The sequence below is a fragment of the Odocoileus virginianus genome, unplaced genomic scaffold, assembly GCF_023699985.2.
Source record: "Odocoileus virginianus isolate 20LAN1187 ecotype Illinois unplaced genomic scaffold, Ovbor_1.2 Unplaced_Contig_11, whole genome shotgun sequence".
NCBI lineage: Eukaryota > Metazoa > Chordata > Mammalia > Artiodactyla > Cervidae > Odocoileus > Odocoileus virginianus.
Window position 1 is genome coordinate 1899703 of NW_027224328.1, and position 17019 is coordinate 1916721.

The window sequence follows — 17019 nt, forward strand, 5'->3', positions numbered from 1 at the left end:
TTTGGTCCCAGGGATGATAATAACTCACCAATGTATATTTCACCCCTGTTTTTGGTTCCCTTGTTGCTGTGGTTGTTCAGCCACTAAATGGTGTCTGACTTTGCGATCCATGAACTGCAGCACTCCAGGCTTCCCTGTCCTTCACTATCTCCCTGAGTTTGCTCAAACTCATGTCCATTGAGTCAGTGATGCCATCCAACCATCTCATCCTCTGTTGCCCCCTTCTCCTCTTGCCCTCAATCTTTCCCAGCATCAGGGTCTTTTCCAATGAGTCCCTTAATCCTTCCCAAAACTTTATAAAAGTGTCCTTGTTAACTGCCCTTAGATGACCCCTGGAGGGTGCCCTTTAGTTTCTTCTCCTACAGAGATCAATAATTGATCCAGTGAGACACTGAAACAAAAGAATTTTGCAGATAGTTGGGATTTGCAGACTGTAAATTACTGAGACATGACTTTTGGCCATGAGGACAAATGGCCAATATACGAATGATGATGAAAGTATCAAGTTTCTCAATACCAATACTGTAGTCACAGGATGTGGCAGAAACAATCTTCCATCCATTAAATAATTCATGCTTCCCTTCTACAGTGAAGTTACTACAGAAATCTTGCCAGCCAGGCAAAAATTATGTTGATCCAGCCTAACCTTTAGAACCAAACACGGACGTTATTAGTGGATGTGAATGTGATACCCAGTACTTCAAGGTCATGACTTTTAAGAAGTGGTTGTACATTTTCCAGCTTCCCCTTTTCTATCCAATGGCTAGAAGTAGGACAGTTTAATCACTCACAAGATGGAAGGAGCAGGGCTACATTCAGAAGAAAACTACCCATTAACTAGGATTTGTTGTTGTTCGATCACTAAGTCGTGTCTGACTCTTTGTGATCCCATGGACTATAGTAACCAGGCTCCTCTGTCCATTGGGTTTTTCAGGTAAGAATACTGGATGGGTTGCCATTTCCTTCTGCAGGGGATCTTCCTGGATGAGGGGTCAAACCCGCATCTCCTGTGTCTCCTGCATTGGCAAGTGGGTTCTTTACCACTGAGCCACCTGGGAAGCCCATTAACCAGGATTACTGGAGCCAAAATTGCTACAGAGGAGAATTTACTCCATGCCAGATCTGTTATCTTTTACTTTAACTTTTGCTTCCTGTTGTTTTGTTCACTAAAAGGATACCTTTTTTTTTTTTTTCAAGAATAATGTATTCTCCTTCTCTGCTTTTTTCCCCTTTGCTGAATTTTTTTTTTACTTTTTAAAATATTTAAAAAATTTTTATGATGTTGTGTTGGTTTCTGCCATACAACAATGCCAATCAGCCATAATTATACATATATCCCCTCCTTCCCTAGCCTCCCTCTCCTCCACAGGGAAATAACTGAAATAGCACAATAGTAAATGCATATGTTTGTTGAGTCTAAGATTAAAATAGCAATGATCAAAGACAAAAAAAAAAAAAAAAAGGATACTGTTCACACATAATAACCTGCCTTGGGGAACCCTGCCCCTCTGCCTGAATGTTAAACCAAAATGCCTTTGTTCAGGACCCTGTCCACCTGTGGATGGCTACAGGAAGGAAGAAATTAACATATCCCCCACGCTCACTCCACAGAGACTGGCCATTCCAGGAAATGTTTGTAAGATTGATGGCCTTTTCTATCTTACCTCCTCATCCCCATCCCATCTGTTCTATAAAAGAACCTGGTATTAAGTCCCCATAAGATGGTTATTTTGAGACATTTGTCTGCCATCTTCTCCTATTCACTGCCTCGATACTTCATCTCTCATTTAATTGGCCTGTTGTGTGGTGAGCAGAGTGAGCTTGGACTAGGCAACAAAATATTATGTAAGTGAGAAGTAAACTTTGTGTTAACAATAATTATCTTGAGGTTTACTTGTCACAGCAACTGCATCACCCCAACTAATATATAGTGTGTACATTTGTTTTAGGGATTAAATCCCTTCCCAACTTCCTTGTTTAAAGACATACAGTAATGTACAACTCTTTCCATGCTGGTTTGCCCAATGTGAGTTAACCTCATTCTTTGCTATCAAGGTCATCCTCATCTTCACATTCTAACCCAAATATAAGCTCATTCTCTGTCCTTTTCATCTTGACAGTAATCCTGTACTATTACCTTCAACATCTGCTACATTGTAGAAATCAGAGCGATAATCTATTCTGTAACTGGCTATATTGGTTCAGTTTCTTTCTCATTTCCTCCTTTACCAAGTTATGCTTTGGCTAAAACTTCATAAACTTCTACTTTCTGGATGAAGATGCATCTATTCTATTCCTTAAACTCAACGTATTTTCCCAGGGGTGTGAAAAGTTAGCTAATTTCAGTTCTTGCATTAATCTGCTCCTGACTACAAAACAAGAATTTATCTCAGCCTCTCATGTGGATGGCCTTATCCATCAAAGCATCCCAGACATGCAGGAGGATGAAACATACACCTCTCTTCAGTGGGATACTCCAACATCAAACCCTTATCAGAAACATTTGTCTTCCACCAAAAATTCAGGTAACTAGTTCTAACTATTTACACTAAGACTTTGTGGTTTATGGGTTTTCTTTCTCCTGTTCTATGATGAGCCCAAGGTGAAATTTATAATCTGAGACAACCCTCTTAAAAGTATAATAATATGCAAAATATGCTAATATTAAAAATGAAAAAAAGTGGAGGAGGAGTAAGTAGAGTTGAAAAACGAAAAGAGAAATGGACTTCGCAAATATGTAGTACATTGGGTTTCTCTCTTTCTCCCTCTCTTGCTGGAAAGACAAAGAATTCCTGGGTTTGGAAAATAAGTGAAAGAGCTCACATTGTTTTTTGTAATTTTAGCTCCCACATAAAAAACATCCTGTAAATTATCTGATAAATACTAAAAAATAAAAGAGAAAACATAGGTTGAGAAAAGTGGCAAACACTTATCAGCCTGGGTCAGCTCCGTCTTTAATATAAAATATTTATATCAGTTTCCTTTTGCTTAGATAATAAATTACCACAGATTTAGGGGCATAATACAACATAGCTTTATTTTCTTCTAGTCCTAGAGATCAGAAGTCCAAAATGGATTCTGCTGGATTGAAACCAAGGTGTTGTGGGGCTACCTTCCATAGAGAGTCTCTAGGGGAGGGGTCCCCAAGTTCTAGGAACTAATGACTGATGATTTGAGGTGGAGCTGATGCAATAATAATAGAAATAAAGTGCACAACAAATGTAATGCACTTGAATCATCCCAAAACCATCCCCTTTCTTGGTCCATGGAAAAACTGTTTTCCATGAAACCAGTACCTGGTGCCAAAAGATTGGGGAACACTACTACTCTAGGGGACAAACCATTTCCTGTCTTCTCCAGTTTCTAGAGTTGCATCCTTGCTTTCCTTAACCTGTGGCTCCTTTTCCATCTTCAACTACAGTGGCACATCTTCAAATGTGTCTTGGCTTCCTTTATTATATGGTAGTCTGTTCTTCTGATCTATGTCACATTTATAAGGGCCAGATAAAACAGGATGATCTCCCCATTCAAAGACACTTTACTTAATTATACATTTAAAGTCTCCTTCTCCTCATAAGGAAACATTTACCGGTTCCAGAGATTAGAATATAGGCATTTTGGGCATTTTGGGCAGAGTCATTATTCGCCTATGTCATTATCCAGAGATAAATTGTATGCTTTTTTTTCTCTCACTAGCATTAAGAATATAACAAATCACTCACTCATTTTCCCTCCCTGAATTGTTGCAAAATTGTTTTTAAAAACGTTCCTTATCCAAAATCATACGTTCAAAGGGAAATACCTTTGAATCAATCATGCTCAGATGACACCGACCAAAGATGAGGAGATTGGAGACAGCTTTTTAGAATTAATTACTTTATTTATTTATTTACTATTTATTTTGGGTCTTCCTTGCTGCACGTGGACTTTGTCTCGCTGTGACAAGTGGGAGCTGCTTTCTCGTTGCGGTGTGTGGGCTTCTCACTGCGGTGGTTTCTCTTGTGGAGCACGGGCTCTAGGGCACAGCCTCAGTAGTTGCGGTGTAGGAGTTTAGTTGCTCCGTGGCATGTGGGATCTTTCCAGACCAGGGGTCGAGCCTGTGTCCCCTTTATTGGCAAGAGGATGCTTAACCACTGAAAGTGAAAGTGTTAGTAGTTCAGTCGTGTTTGACTCTTTAAGACCCCATAGATTGTAGCCCACCAGGCTCCTCTATCCATGGAATTCTTCAGGCAAGACTACTGGAGGGGGTTGCCATTCCCTTCTCCAGGGGATCTTCCTGACCCAGCGATCGAACCTGGGCCTCCTGCATTTGCCTCTGAACCACCAGGGAAGCCCTCTGAACCACTAAACTGCCAAGAAGTCCTGGAAACAGCCCTTTTACTGTCAAAAATTAAAGCCTACTGCCTAGTTTGCCATCGTCTCTAAAAGACTGTTGGAAGAGAATACATCTAACAAGGTACTGAACTGGTGGTGTCATACAAGGATAAGAGAAGTATGTCGTGAAAGCTGTCCAAGCTGGCATTTTTCCAAGTTATGACTTGCATTTCAAAGAGTTTGAGTTCACCTTTTTCTGTTATACACAGTTACAATGTTACCTCCTCATTTTACTCAGTTTAGTCCTTTCCTGACCCACTTCTTTCCCCTACTTTCTCTAAATCAATTTCATTGCTTCTATTCCTTGTTTAGGAGTATGGTGTCTTGTGACGGTGATCTTATGTATTTTCTGCATTGGCTCATTAGCAACCTCCATTTTCTTGGGCATCAAATGTAAGTATAAAAAGATATCTTCAAAATAATCTATAGATAGATAAGTTACATACTACATGTAGCATTACATAGAAGTATGCATATCATTTTAACTGGAACTTCATAACTTATAAATTGATAAATAAATCAATTAGAAACACCTAAATAAACCAGCCCCTAACACCCTGTATCATGCATCGAACCTGGACTGGTGATTCATTTCACATATGATAATATACATGTTTCAATGCTGTTCTCCCAAATCATCCCACCCTCACCCTCTCCCACAGAGTCCAAAAGACTGTTCTATACATCTGTGTCTCTTTTGCTGTCTCGCATACAGGGTTATTGTTACCATCTTTCTAAATTCCATATATATGCATTAGTATACTGTATTGGTGTTTTTCTTTCTGGCTTACTTCACTCTGTATAATAGGCTCCAGTTTCATCCACCTCATTAGAACTGATTCAAATGTATTCTTTTTAATGGCTGAGTAATATTCCATGGTATATATGTACCACAGCTTTCTTATCCTTTCATCTGCTGATGGGCATCTAGGTTGCTTCCAGGTCCTGGCTATTATAAACAATGCTGTGATGAACATTGGGGTACATGTGTCTCTTTCAAGAGGGATGAGATGGGGAGGGAGGTGGGAGGGGGTTCAGGATGGGGAACACATGTACACCCATGGCAGATTCATGTCAATGTATGGCAAAACCAATACAATATTGTAAAGTAATTAGCCTCCAATTAAAATAAATTTAAAAAAAGAAACACCTAAATGAATATAAATGATATAAAATAATGACTTCCTTATTTAAGTTATGGAACATTCATTAGCTATAACTCTCTAAAGCACTTGGGTGCCACTGATAACTTTTAATGTTCAATGGCAAGCTGTTTAACTCAAATCCAATACCATAGGTCTCTTTGGGAAAAATGATGCAAATAATTGCTTACATTATGATCCCATTTATGAATTATGTTAATATGCCAAAGCATGCAATTTGACAGTTTTCAGTACTATGCTCTTCCTTTTCTAATATACATTTATTCTAATTATACAGATTATTTTATTATGAACTTTTCCGTTTATATTAGACAAGGTACAATTTAGTATGTTTAAGACAAATGTGAGAACTTTACTTGGGCCAACATTTTGTCACATTTCTTTTTTTCTTTCAGTTCAAAGTGAAGACATGCTTTTATATATAGCAAATGAATTTTTTATAAAATGTAACAATTACAGAACCACAGGTTCCAGAAAAAAGGCCAAGAACCTTTATTGTCACTTATGCTAGCACAAAGAATATACTTAGAAAGACAGTGATGAAGAGTAATTGTCTAGATAATTCTTATGTCTTGTATGCTTTGTCAAATCATTTCTCCATCTAGGCGGAATTAGCTGGTGATGAATTAACTGCTGTAGCAAATGAATAGAACCCAGGAGGGAGTCATGGAAACTTCTGATTTGTAGCCAAATCAAAAAGAAGTCATGTTAACCTGGGGATCTACTACTTGCATTGGCATTTGAGGTGGAGAGCAGTCTTTGGGACGGAGCTCTTAACCTCTGGAAACTGACACTATTTCAAGGAAGATAGTGTCAGAATTAAATTAAATTATAGGACACCCAACTGGTGTTGTGGAGCAGGGCAAGGGGGTGGGGTGGAATGGGAACAATAAATTTGGTGAACAGAAGTGTCAGAAATGTGAGTGTGGTAGTAGTGTAAAAGTCAAGGAGATTCAAACATATGCAATTTGCATCAGGATGCATGGAAGGTAATTTGGAAATATCTAATGCAATGTAAATGCACAAAACTTTGACCTATTAACTTATCTTAAAAATACACTTATACAAATGATAACAATCTTTTTACATGGTTTTTCGGTTTTCATTTGATCACTTAAAATGTATTCTTGACATAATACTATGTTAGTACATAAAGAGCTTTCTCATTTCTCATATGTTTTTTCTGTTTCTGACTATGTATAACTAAGATTCCTCATTACAGTATTTCTTTCTACAATAACAAAAGATTACAAAAAGACAATCAATCACTATTAAAATAAATCATGATATATCCATACAATAGAATCCAATATAAAAAAGAATGAGAAAGCTCTTTATGTACTAACATAGATTAGAAAAAATTACAATTTTATGTAAATACAAAAGACCCCAAGTAGCCAAAGCAATCTTGAGAAAGAAAAATGGAGCTGGAGGAATCAGACTCCCTGACTTCAGACTATACTACAAAGCTGCAGTCATCAAAACAGTATGGTACTGGCACAAAAACAGAACTATAGATCAATGGATAGAAAGCCCAGAGATAAACCCATGAACCTATGGGTTTGTCATAATCTATGACAAAGGAGGCAAAAATATACACTAGAGAAAAGACAGCCTTTTCAATAAGTGGCACTGGGAAAACCAGACAGCTATGTGTAAAAGAATGAAATTAGAGCATTCTCTAACACCATACACAAAAATAAACTCAAAATGGATTCAAGACCTAACCATATGGCTGCACAATGTAAAACTTAGAGGAAGACATTGGCAAGAACAGTCTTTGACATAGATCACAAGATCTTTTTTGACCCACCTTCTAAAGTAATGAAAATAAAAACAAAAATAAACAGAGGAGACTTAAAAGCTTTTGCACAGCAAAGAAAGACATATATGAGACTAAAAGACAACCCTAAGAATGAGAGAAAATATTTGCAAATCAAGCAACCAATAAGGGGATTGATCTTCAAAGTATACAAATAGCTCATGTAGCTCAATATCAAAAAATGAACAACACAATAAAAAATGGGCAGAACACCTAAATAGACATCCTTTGTAGCTTTTAATCATAAATATAATGAGTAATATGTTGTTCTCTTCAGTCTGCATTGAAGGTTTATTTTGTTATGTGTCAGCATTTTATCAGGAATGGTTGTTATTGTTTGAAGTGTTTCAGATGTCCACTACTATAATGAAGCAGCAAGAAAAACTCATCCAACAGGAGAGAGCACTGCTCAACTTCACACAGTGGAAGAGAAGCCCCAACCTACAGATGACATATTGCCAAACCTTAATGCAGAATTCTTTCAGTTCAGGTAATTGATATAAAATCAATTTTCACTGTGCAGATACCAATGTACACACCAGTTCCTCAAAATAACTACAGCAAAACAAAAAACAAAAACCCACAATAACACATATTTCTCTGTAAATTATAGTCAGGATTTCATAAAAAATAGGAGAGAGATACCTTTGATCTGCTCTTCAGTTCAGTGTCATTTATACATACATCAATGCTAAGTCACTTTAGTGGTGTCCAGTTCTTTGTGACTGCATGGACTGTAGCCCGCCAGACTCCTCTGTCCATGGGATTCTCTAAGCAAGAATACTGGAGTGGGTTGCCATTCCCTCCTCCAGGGAATCTTCCTGACTCAGGGATCGAACTCACTTCTTCTGCATCTGTTGCATTGTAGGCTGATTCTTTACCACTAACACCACCTGGGAAGCTCACATTACATTAATAGTATGTGGAAAATACTGAGGTTCCACAAAAAATGAAAAAAAAGAAAATATACAGGCAAATGTCAAAACATAATGTGTGAGATGAGTAGGTAAGATTAAACAAAAAGAGAAGCATTTCATGTTTCATCCAATCATTCAAATTTGTGTGAATCTCCAGTATTCTTGCCTGGAGAATTCTATGGACAGAGGAGCCTGGCGAGCTGCAGTCCATGGGGTCACAAAGAGTCTGGTACAACTGAACACACATTCTTACACCTACACATAAAATTTAGAAAATCAAATTTTCTGTTGTGGCTATCATTTTAGAAATTGTCAGTAAACAGGTAGTTCCTTCTAATTGAGATTTAATCAAGTAAATGTTTAAAAAAATGCAGTGTTTTAGGGACTGCTGAAAGCATGGATTAGGCCCGCCTCTGAATCATCAACCTTACTTAATCAGCGTTGTTGCTGTGTCGTCGCTCAGTCACATGATCGCTTAAATCAGTGACAAAATCCATTTTGGAGATTAATTCAAAACCAGCATGTTTCTCAGCCTTTCAACTGCCGTTGTCATCATTGCTTATTCTATAACTTTAATAATATTCAGGATACTGATTAGAGTCGTTCTCAAAGGATATTGAAGAAGAGCCCTAAATAATTTGACATCTGGGCCATGGAAACTGACAATGAACTATTTGTGACCCTAAGTAGAAGGCTTTTCCCTGGAGACTACAGTTCTGAAAGTATCAGAGTCTTTCCTTCTATAAAATTGTGTTAGAAACACTTGGTCCAAGTTTTGCTCTTTGATTCCCCTTTTATACATCTGAGCATCCTTCTTTCATGAGTACATTTTTTCTTAAGATAAGTTCTGTAAAACTGGTAAAACTTTAAGACTTACTTCTTAGTTACATCAAAGTCCTAAATTAAACTTATTGGTCACTTGTTCAATTTTCCTCACCTACATATTTTAAAATCACTCCTCAAGGTGCACTGTTTGTTCTCTCCATTATATGAGAAACATTTTCATGCTTGACTCTCAGAATTTAAACATCAGCTTGAGGCTCAGTACATTCTCAACTAAACAGAGCAAATAATATTAATGGACACAAAACAATAAGCAAACAAGTGAAGATTATAAATGATGCAAGGTTAAAAGGAGGAAAGATACCTAAAAATAAAATAATCAGATCAATTATTATAGAAGAGAAACAATCTGGGAAAAATATTCCCAAATTAATTTTATGTTAAACTCTTAGAGACCTATTGCATTTGGAAGTACCTATACAAATCTTAAAGTATTCCGCTTCGAAGGAGTTTAAATTGCTGAGAACTGCATCATATGAGCCATTGGGTTAAAGCAGGGGTCCCCAACCTATGGGATCTAATGTCTGATGATCTGAGCAGGAGTTGATGTAATAATAATAAAAATAAAGTGCATAATAAATGTAATATGCTTGAATCACCCTGAAACCATGCCCTGCTCCCAGGTCCATGGAAAAATTGCCTTCCACGAAACCGATCCCTGGTGCCAAAAAAGTTGGGGACCATTGGAAAGAATTCAGCCTCACTGGGAATAATACAAGGCATTCTTTTGCAGAGATGTGCTACCAATATTTTTACAATAATTTTAATGAAATGTTTATATTTGAAGCCTATAACTGCAGCCCTTGTCCAAACAACTGGATTCAGAATGGAGAAAGTTGTTACTACGTCTTTGAAAGCTGGAAATTTTGGCACACTAGTAGAGAGGATTGTTGGAAGAAGGGCTCTGATCTTCTGCAAATAGAGAGCAAAGAAGAAATGGTAAACACTGCTTTATGATTTCATGTCATTCTGAAAATACCTATGAAATGAAAAGACTGATTCTCATAGAATTCCTTAATACTCTGTAACAATGGTATATTTGTTGGGGAAAAATAAGGTTTAACATTCAAAGTAGGAATTGGCATGGCTTATTTTCCTTTTAATTGGAGAAGCAAAATATAGGATGGTTATTCAGAAATCAGGGAGAATATGTTAGTTCTATGTTATTTGTTAATTAAAAAGGGGAGGGAGCAAGAGAAATTCCATTTTGTAACATGCTAATCCACTCCCAGATATGCACACATTATAATTGTATATATGTTTAATTTTTTTTAATTTAAAATTTCAATACTTTAGGGAGGTATACTAAACTATAACAATTATATAATTATCAAGAAAAGTAGAAGTACAAAAAGTGAGGTGACATCATGAAATGGAGAGATCTGTGAAGATAAACATTTGTTAAATGAACTGTTTAATTGACATTAAACCTAATTTACTAATATTTTAATGAGTAAGATGTTTCCTTGAAATTGTTATACCCATATATTATGTGTGAAGTAGAAAGCACAGTTATACATTTCTGAATTTATTAAAAATGTATGTCTGCTATATTCAGTAATTAGTCAGAGCTCATTTTTATAAGAATAATAGAACAATTTGTTAAGGATATATAATATACCAAAACAACTTGGACTAGCTAATGACAGTTATGGGTTTGCACTATTTTTCTGTGCAAATTAAGTGACAGAAGTTAGAAGCATTTATTCCTACAAAATATGCCTGCAGTTAAGTTACTTCTGGAGTCTTCTAAACTATTTCTCACACTAATGTATCTTGGAAAATACATATATACTATCTGCCAAATTCTGAATCCATTAAAATTATCTTGATATCAGATGCCTATTTTTTTCATAGTTTTCAACACCACCTTGATCATTTAGCAATAAGGGGGAAAGTATACTTACTTTAAAGTCTCTCTCTTTCTAGCCTTCAAATTCTAATTACATTTGTAGAGGCAAAATATCAAACTTATATTTCATGGTAGTTTATTAGCTTTTTGTTTGTTTTGGAGTACCTTGGTTCATTGTTCAAGTCTTGTTTCTTATAGAACTTTATCATGGGCAGCCTGAAGAAGATCAAAAGAAACTATGATTACTGGGTAGGACTGTCACAGAATGGGCCCGACCAACCTTGGCTTTGGCAGGATGGCTCCTCTCCTTCCGCTGACCTGTAAGTCTCTAAGGGAAATGTTCCAAGAATTAGACACAGGTGGGAAATTAGCCATTCATTTTATCTTATACCTTACATTTCCTCCAGGAGACATAATGAGCATGATAATTTCATAAGCTTCTGATTGGAAACCAAGCCAAGATAAAGAGTAGCTATGTGGCTTCTAAATAGTTCTCCTTCTCAGCCCCATGCGAACACATTCACATTAAAATCTGAAAGTCTGAATGAATGATATGTGATTATCAAGTACATATCCTTTGTATCATTGAATGGAGAGAGTGCTAATTAAGCAATTCCCATAGTAAGATTTCAGAAAGAACTGGGGAGACTGGTCAGCAGTGCCTTCATATTTTGAAAATTAAGAGTCAGGAAAGAGATTTGAAATTAGAGCCTATCTTTGTGTATTCAAGCATTTTTAAAAATATGCTGCTCGTTGAAATAATATTGCACATATTATTTTGAGAAAATAGCGCTGTTATTGAAGAAGGAGGGAAAAACTACCACAAGAGGGTGACAGATTAAAACAAAAAGCTGTGCATCTCTCATTTTATTGCCCAAAGAACATCTCTGTGAGCCCACACCTAACCTCAGATACACGGACTTGCCACTCCAGGTTGCCAAGACAGAGATCCCAGTCAACTAATCAGGTCTGTGGATACCTCAGAGACAACGACCTTTCTTCTGCAAACTGCAGCATTTGGAAATATTTCATCTGTGAGAAGTACGCACTAAGATCTTACACCTGAAAGAAACTTTGCTTAAAGTGATCACTCCATTATGATCATATTTGCAACAGATCCTTCAAAAACCTGTAATAATGAGCCTATGAGCCAGCACAGAACTAAACCAGTGCAAGGGCTGTAAAACCAGCTACCTGGGACACAAAATCTATCTTGCCTTTACACTTGGTAGTATTCCTCAGTGCTTTCCAGATGTTTCTTTGACACTGTTCAAATTAATTACCAAGGATAAAATTGGTTTAGAGCAACGGACAACAAAACTGTAAAGAGTGGAGAACAAGCTGAAGAAAAATCATTTCCATTTGTCTTTTATTTTTCTTTCTCTCTCTATTTTTTTTTTAATTTAGAGTGACTGTAAACTCTACAGAAAAATCAATAAATCACTGGCAAGATGATGCAATTTTAGCTAACTGATGCCTTTTTTAATAAATGAATAAATGTGATCTCACTGTTCGCAAAATCTTTCTATGCATTTACTGGGCTTGCCAGGCATTATGTTATCAGACTGGTAGGATGGAAAGACAGTGACATGGATTTTCAAATTGGAAAGAAGATAGGCTGCTATCTGCTGCCTGTAAGACAAAAGCATCTTTAGGACTGCAGAATTTAACTGGAGAGAAGAAAAACCAGAGCTACATGTACGTGGAAGGAACAGTCAGGCTGGCACGGCAGCATGTCTCCAGTAAAGAAGAGCTGTGACCCATATGTAAAATAGACAGCTAGTGGTGGGAAGTTGCTATATAAACAGGGAACTCAACCCGGTGCTCGGTGAAAACCTAGAGAGGTAGGATAGGATGAGGTGGGTGGGAGGAAGGTTCAGGTCCACGTATGTTTGTGGCTGATTCACGTTGTTGTATGGCAGAAATCAACACAACACTGTAAAACAATTATCCTTCAATTAAAAATAAATTTTTTAAAAAACTACAAAAATAAAAGAGAACTGTGAGCTTCCTTTCTACCTCTTACTGACCATCCCCACTGCTCACATATCAAATGACTCATGACCTGTATGACAGACTCCAGGTTCATCCACACTACTACAAATGACTCAATTTCATTCCTTTCTATGGCTGAATAATATTCCTTTGTATGTATGTACCACATCTTTATCCATTCATCTGTTGATGGACATCTAGTGTGCTTCCTTGTCCTGGTTAAAATAGTGGCTGCAGTGAACTGTTATACAGAGTGAAGTAAGTCAGAAAGAGAAAAGCAAATGTCATATATTAGTGCATATATATGGAATCTAGAAAACTGGCACTGCTGAAGCTATTTGCAGGGTAGGAAAGAATAGAGACACAGGTGTAGAAAACAAACTTTGGACACAGGATTGAAAAGGAGAGGGTGGGAGGAACTGAGAGAGTAGCTTTGACATATCTACACTACCATGTGTCAAATGGTGTCTAGTGGGAAGCTACTGTATAACATTAGGAGCTCTGCTTGGGGCTCTGTAATGATCTAGTTGGGTGGAATGGAGGTCGGGGTGGGAGGGAGGTTCAAGGGGGAGAGGATATATGTATACATGTGGCTGATTCACCTTACTGTACAACAGAAACTAACACAACATTCTAAAGCTATTATACTCCAATTTTAAGAGAAAGAAAAAAAAAAGACCCATCATCTGGATCCCTGAGACTAACATTCCAGCACTTTTAACTACATCTCTCAGTGCCTCAATTTCCTCCTTGAAACTAATCATAGAAGTTGCTTCAAAATATTGTTTGAGGATGAGATTATCCATGTACGTAAATTTGCTGAGAATAGCATCTTACATGGAATTTAACACTCTACTTGTGCTTGCTGTTGTTGTGTGGGTAAATCCCCAGTCATCTCTAGACATCAACCTCTCTTGTGTACTCCAGATAAAAACAATCCCTTTACTGCTCATGTTATAAGGATATCAAGAAGACAAAGTTTACAGGTAAATGTCACCAAGTTTCTGGAGAGGATACTTGTCTTAAACCTGATGAATCTATAGACAGTCTCTGTTCTAGGTCTGCAAATTCCCTGAAGCATGGACTAGCTTGTTCCCTAGAGACAATGGATGTGAAAGTGTCTTGGCACTTATAGGAAGGAAATTTTCATTAATTATTATTATATTACTTTTCTACCACTTATCTACCATCCCTAGAACAACACCTTACCATAAAGCAGACTCTCATCAAATACATGCTAAATTAAAAATACTTTTACTTAATCTCTCATTTCTGACAAAAAGGAGCTGAGATATGTAAGATTCTTATCGTTCTCTCCTTATAACAAAGACCCCACTTAGAGTAAAATGAAATCTAATTTACTGCGACAGTAGAAATCATTTGCCTCCTATACAATGTCAGGAACTTCTGTTCTTAATTCATCAGGCACTCTGTCTATCAGATTTAATCCTTTGAATCTATTTCTCACTTCCACTGTATGCAAAAAGGCAAAATGGTTGTCTGAGGAGGCCTTACAAATAGCTGTGAAAAGAAGAGAAGAGAAAGGCAAAGGAGAAAAGGAAAGATATATCCATTTGAATGCAGAGTTCCAAAGAATAGCAAGGAGAGATAAGAAAGCCTTCCTCAGTGATCAGTGCAAAGAAATAGAGGAAAACAATAGAATGGGAAAGACTGGAGATCTCTTCAAGAAAATAAGAGATATCAAGGGAACATTTCATGCAAAGATGAGCACAATAAAGGTAAACCTAACAGAAGCAGATTTTAAGAAGAGGTGGCAAGAATACACAGAAGAACTGTACAAAAAAGATCTTCATGACCCAGATAACCACAATGATATGATTACTCACCTAGAGCCAGACATCCTGGAATAAGAAGTCAAGTGGGCCTTAGGAAGACCCTATGAACAAAACTTGTGGAGGTGATGGAATTCCAGTTGAGCTATTTCAAATCCTAAAAGATGATGCTGTGAAAGTGCTTCACTCAACATGCCAGCAAATTTGGAAAACTCAGTAGTGGCCACAAAACTGGAAAAGATCAGTTTTAATTCCAATCCCAAAGAAAGGCAATGCCAGAGAATGCTCAAACTACTGCACAATTGCACTCATCGCACTTAGCAGCAGCAGCACAGGCTAGTAAAGTAATGCTCGCTTCAACAGTACATGAATCGTGAACTTCCAGATGACTAAGCTGGTTTTAGAAAAGGCAGAGGAATCAGAGATCAAATTGCCAACATCTGCTGGATCATCGAAAAAGCAAGAGAGTTCCAGAAAAAAAACATTTATTTCTGCTTTATTGACTATGCAAAGCCTTTGACTGTGTGGATCACAACAAACTGTGGAAAATTCTTAAAGATATGGGAATACCAGACCACTTGACCTGCCTCTTGAGAAATCTGTATGCAGGTCAGGAAGCAAGAGTTAGAACTGGACATGGAACAACAGACTGGTTCCAAATAGGAAAAGGAGTACGTCAAGGCTGTATATTGTCACCCTGCTTACTTAACTTATATGCAGAGTACATCATGAGAAATGCTGGGCTGGAGGAAGCACAAGCTGGAATCAAGTTTGCCCGGGGAAATATCAATAACCTCAGACATGCAGATAACATCACCCTTATGGCAGAAAGCAAAGAAGAACTAAAGAGCCTCTTGATGAAAGTGAAAGAGAAGAGTGAAAAAGTTGACTTAAAACTCAGCATTCAGAAAACTAAGATCATGGCATCTGGTCCCATCACTTCATGGCAAATAGATGGGGAAACAGTGGAAACAGTGAGAGACTATTTTCTTGGGCTCCAAAATCACTGCAGATGGTGACTACAGCCATGAAATTAAAAGACACTTGCTTTTTGGAAGAAAAGTTATGACCAACCTAGACAGCATATTAAAAAGCAGAGACATTACTTTGCCAACAAAGGTCCATCTAGTCAAAGCTATTGTTTTTCCAGTAGTCATGTATGGATGTGAGAGTTGGACTATAAAGAAAGCTGAGTGCCGAAGAACTGATGCTTTTGAACTGTGGTGTTGGAGAAGACTCTTGAGAGTCCCTTGGATTGCAAGGAGATCCAACCAGTCCATCCTAAAGGAAATCAGTCCTGAATATTCATTGGAAGGACTGATGCTGAAGCTGAAACTCCAATACTTTGGCCACCTGATGGGAAGAACTGACTCATTTGAAAAGACCCTGATGCTGGGAAAGATTGAAGGTGGGAGGAGAAGGGGATGACAGAGGATGAGATGGTTGAATGGCATCACCGACTCAATGGACATGAGTTTGAGTAAACTCCGGGAGTTGGTGATGGACAGGGAGGTCTGGCATGCTGTGGTTCATGGGGTCACAAAGAATTGGACATGACTGAGAGACTGAACTGAGAAATCATTTAAATGAACCTGGAAGTCTCTTGTAAGAGATGACCTCAGAAGGAGAAGCTCCTTTAAGAGTGAGATGAGTGTGTTTTTGCATTGTTTCTTTATTTACCCTTGACTTGGAGTTTAAATGGGAATTCCAATAAAAGGGATTTTTCTCTAGTTTTCTGCTGAACCCATAAAAGGAGAATAGCAAAGAAAACATAAGCTGTCTCTTCTGGTTTGCACAGCTGGCAGCTGGCAGTTCAATATAATAACCTGGAATAAAGGAGAAACAATGGCAAATTTTAGTAGGAAAGACTGTTTGTCTTCAAGACTCTTCAAAGTATTGTCATGGAGTTGTGTTTAGAGAAAGGATAGGAAGCATTTAATAACTCTTTTGAGAACAAGTACAATGAAGCCAGAGGCAAACATCCTTCGGCTGACATCATCCGTCAGCATGTGATGCAGTATTTACACGTCTGAGTTTTATCTCCAGAGCAGCTGGCATAAACCTCTACAGATTTCCTCAGTGACAATATTGCTTTCCACACAGACAGCACAGGTGGAAGATTTTTCCTTGCAGTTTTCTTTTGGCCCAGAACAACAAGGCTTTTCCAACACAATGGTAAGATATTGGACCTTAGCACCAGGATAATCAAGTTTACACCCTCAGTTCAGCTCAGTCGCTCAGTTGTGTCCAACTCTTTGCG

The 17019-nt window shown here is 37.6% G+C and overlaps 1 protein-coding gene across 2 annotated transcripts; it reads left to right on the plus strand.

Moving 5' to 3' along the window:
• The first annotated feature begins 1191 nt into the window (after positions 1 to 1191).
• On the plus strand, positions 1192 to 12474 carry CLEC9A (C-type lectin domain containing 9A). Of its 2 annotated transcripts, none has more exons than XM_070464053.1 (6): positions 1192 to 2525; positions 4687 to 4767; positions 7703 to 7849; positions 9907 to 10058; positions 11170 to 11291; positions 11852 to 11938. In XM_070464053.1, exons 1-6 carry the CDS (start codon positions 2435 to 2437, stop codon positions 11862 to 11864), a joined length of 606 nt encoding a protein of 201 aa, XP_070320154.1. In that variant the 5' UTR covers positions 1192 to 2434; the 3' UTR covers positions 11865 to 11938. The 2 variants fall into 2 exon arrangements, with proteins under 2 accessions (XP_070320154.1, XP_020744918.2); XM_020889259.2 differs by having other exon boundaries at positions 1204 to 2525; positions 11905 to 12474.
• Positions 12475 to 17019: the final 4545 nt, after the last annotated feature.

Excerpts from the sequence above, each read along its gene's own strand:
- CLEC9A (XM_020889259.2), top strand. The coding sequence starts at position 2,435 with ATGCAGGAGGATGAAACATACACCTCTCTTCAGTGGGATACTCCAACA. Across the intron at positions 2,526-4,686 it reads GTCTTCCACCAAAAATTCAG|GAGTATGGTGTCTTGTGACG; the intron begins GTAACTAGTTCT and ends TTCCTTGTTTAG. Across the intron at positions 11,292-11,904 it reads TCCTCTCCTTCCGCTGACCT|GTTGCCAAGACAGAGATCCC; the intron begins GTAAGTCTCTAA and ends TTGCCACTCCAG.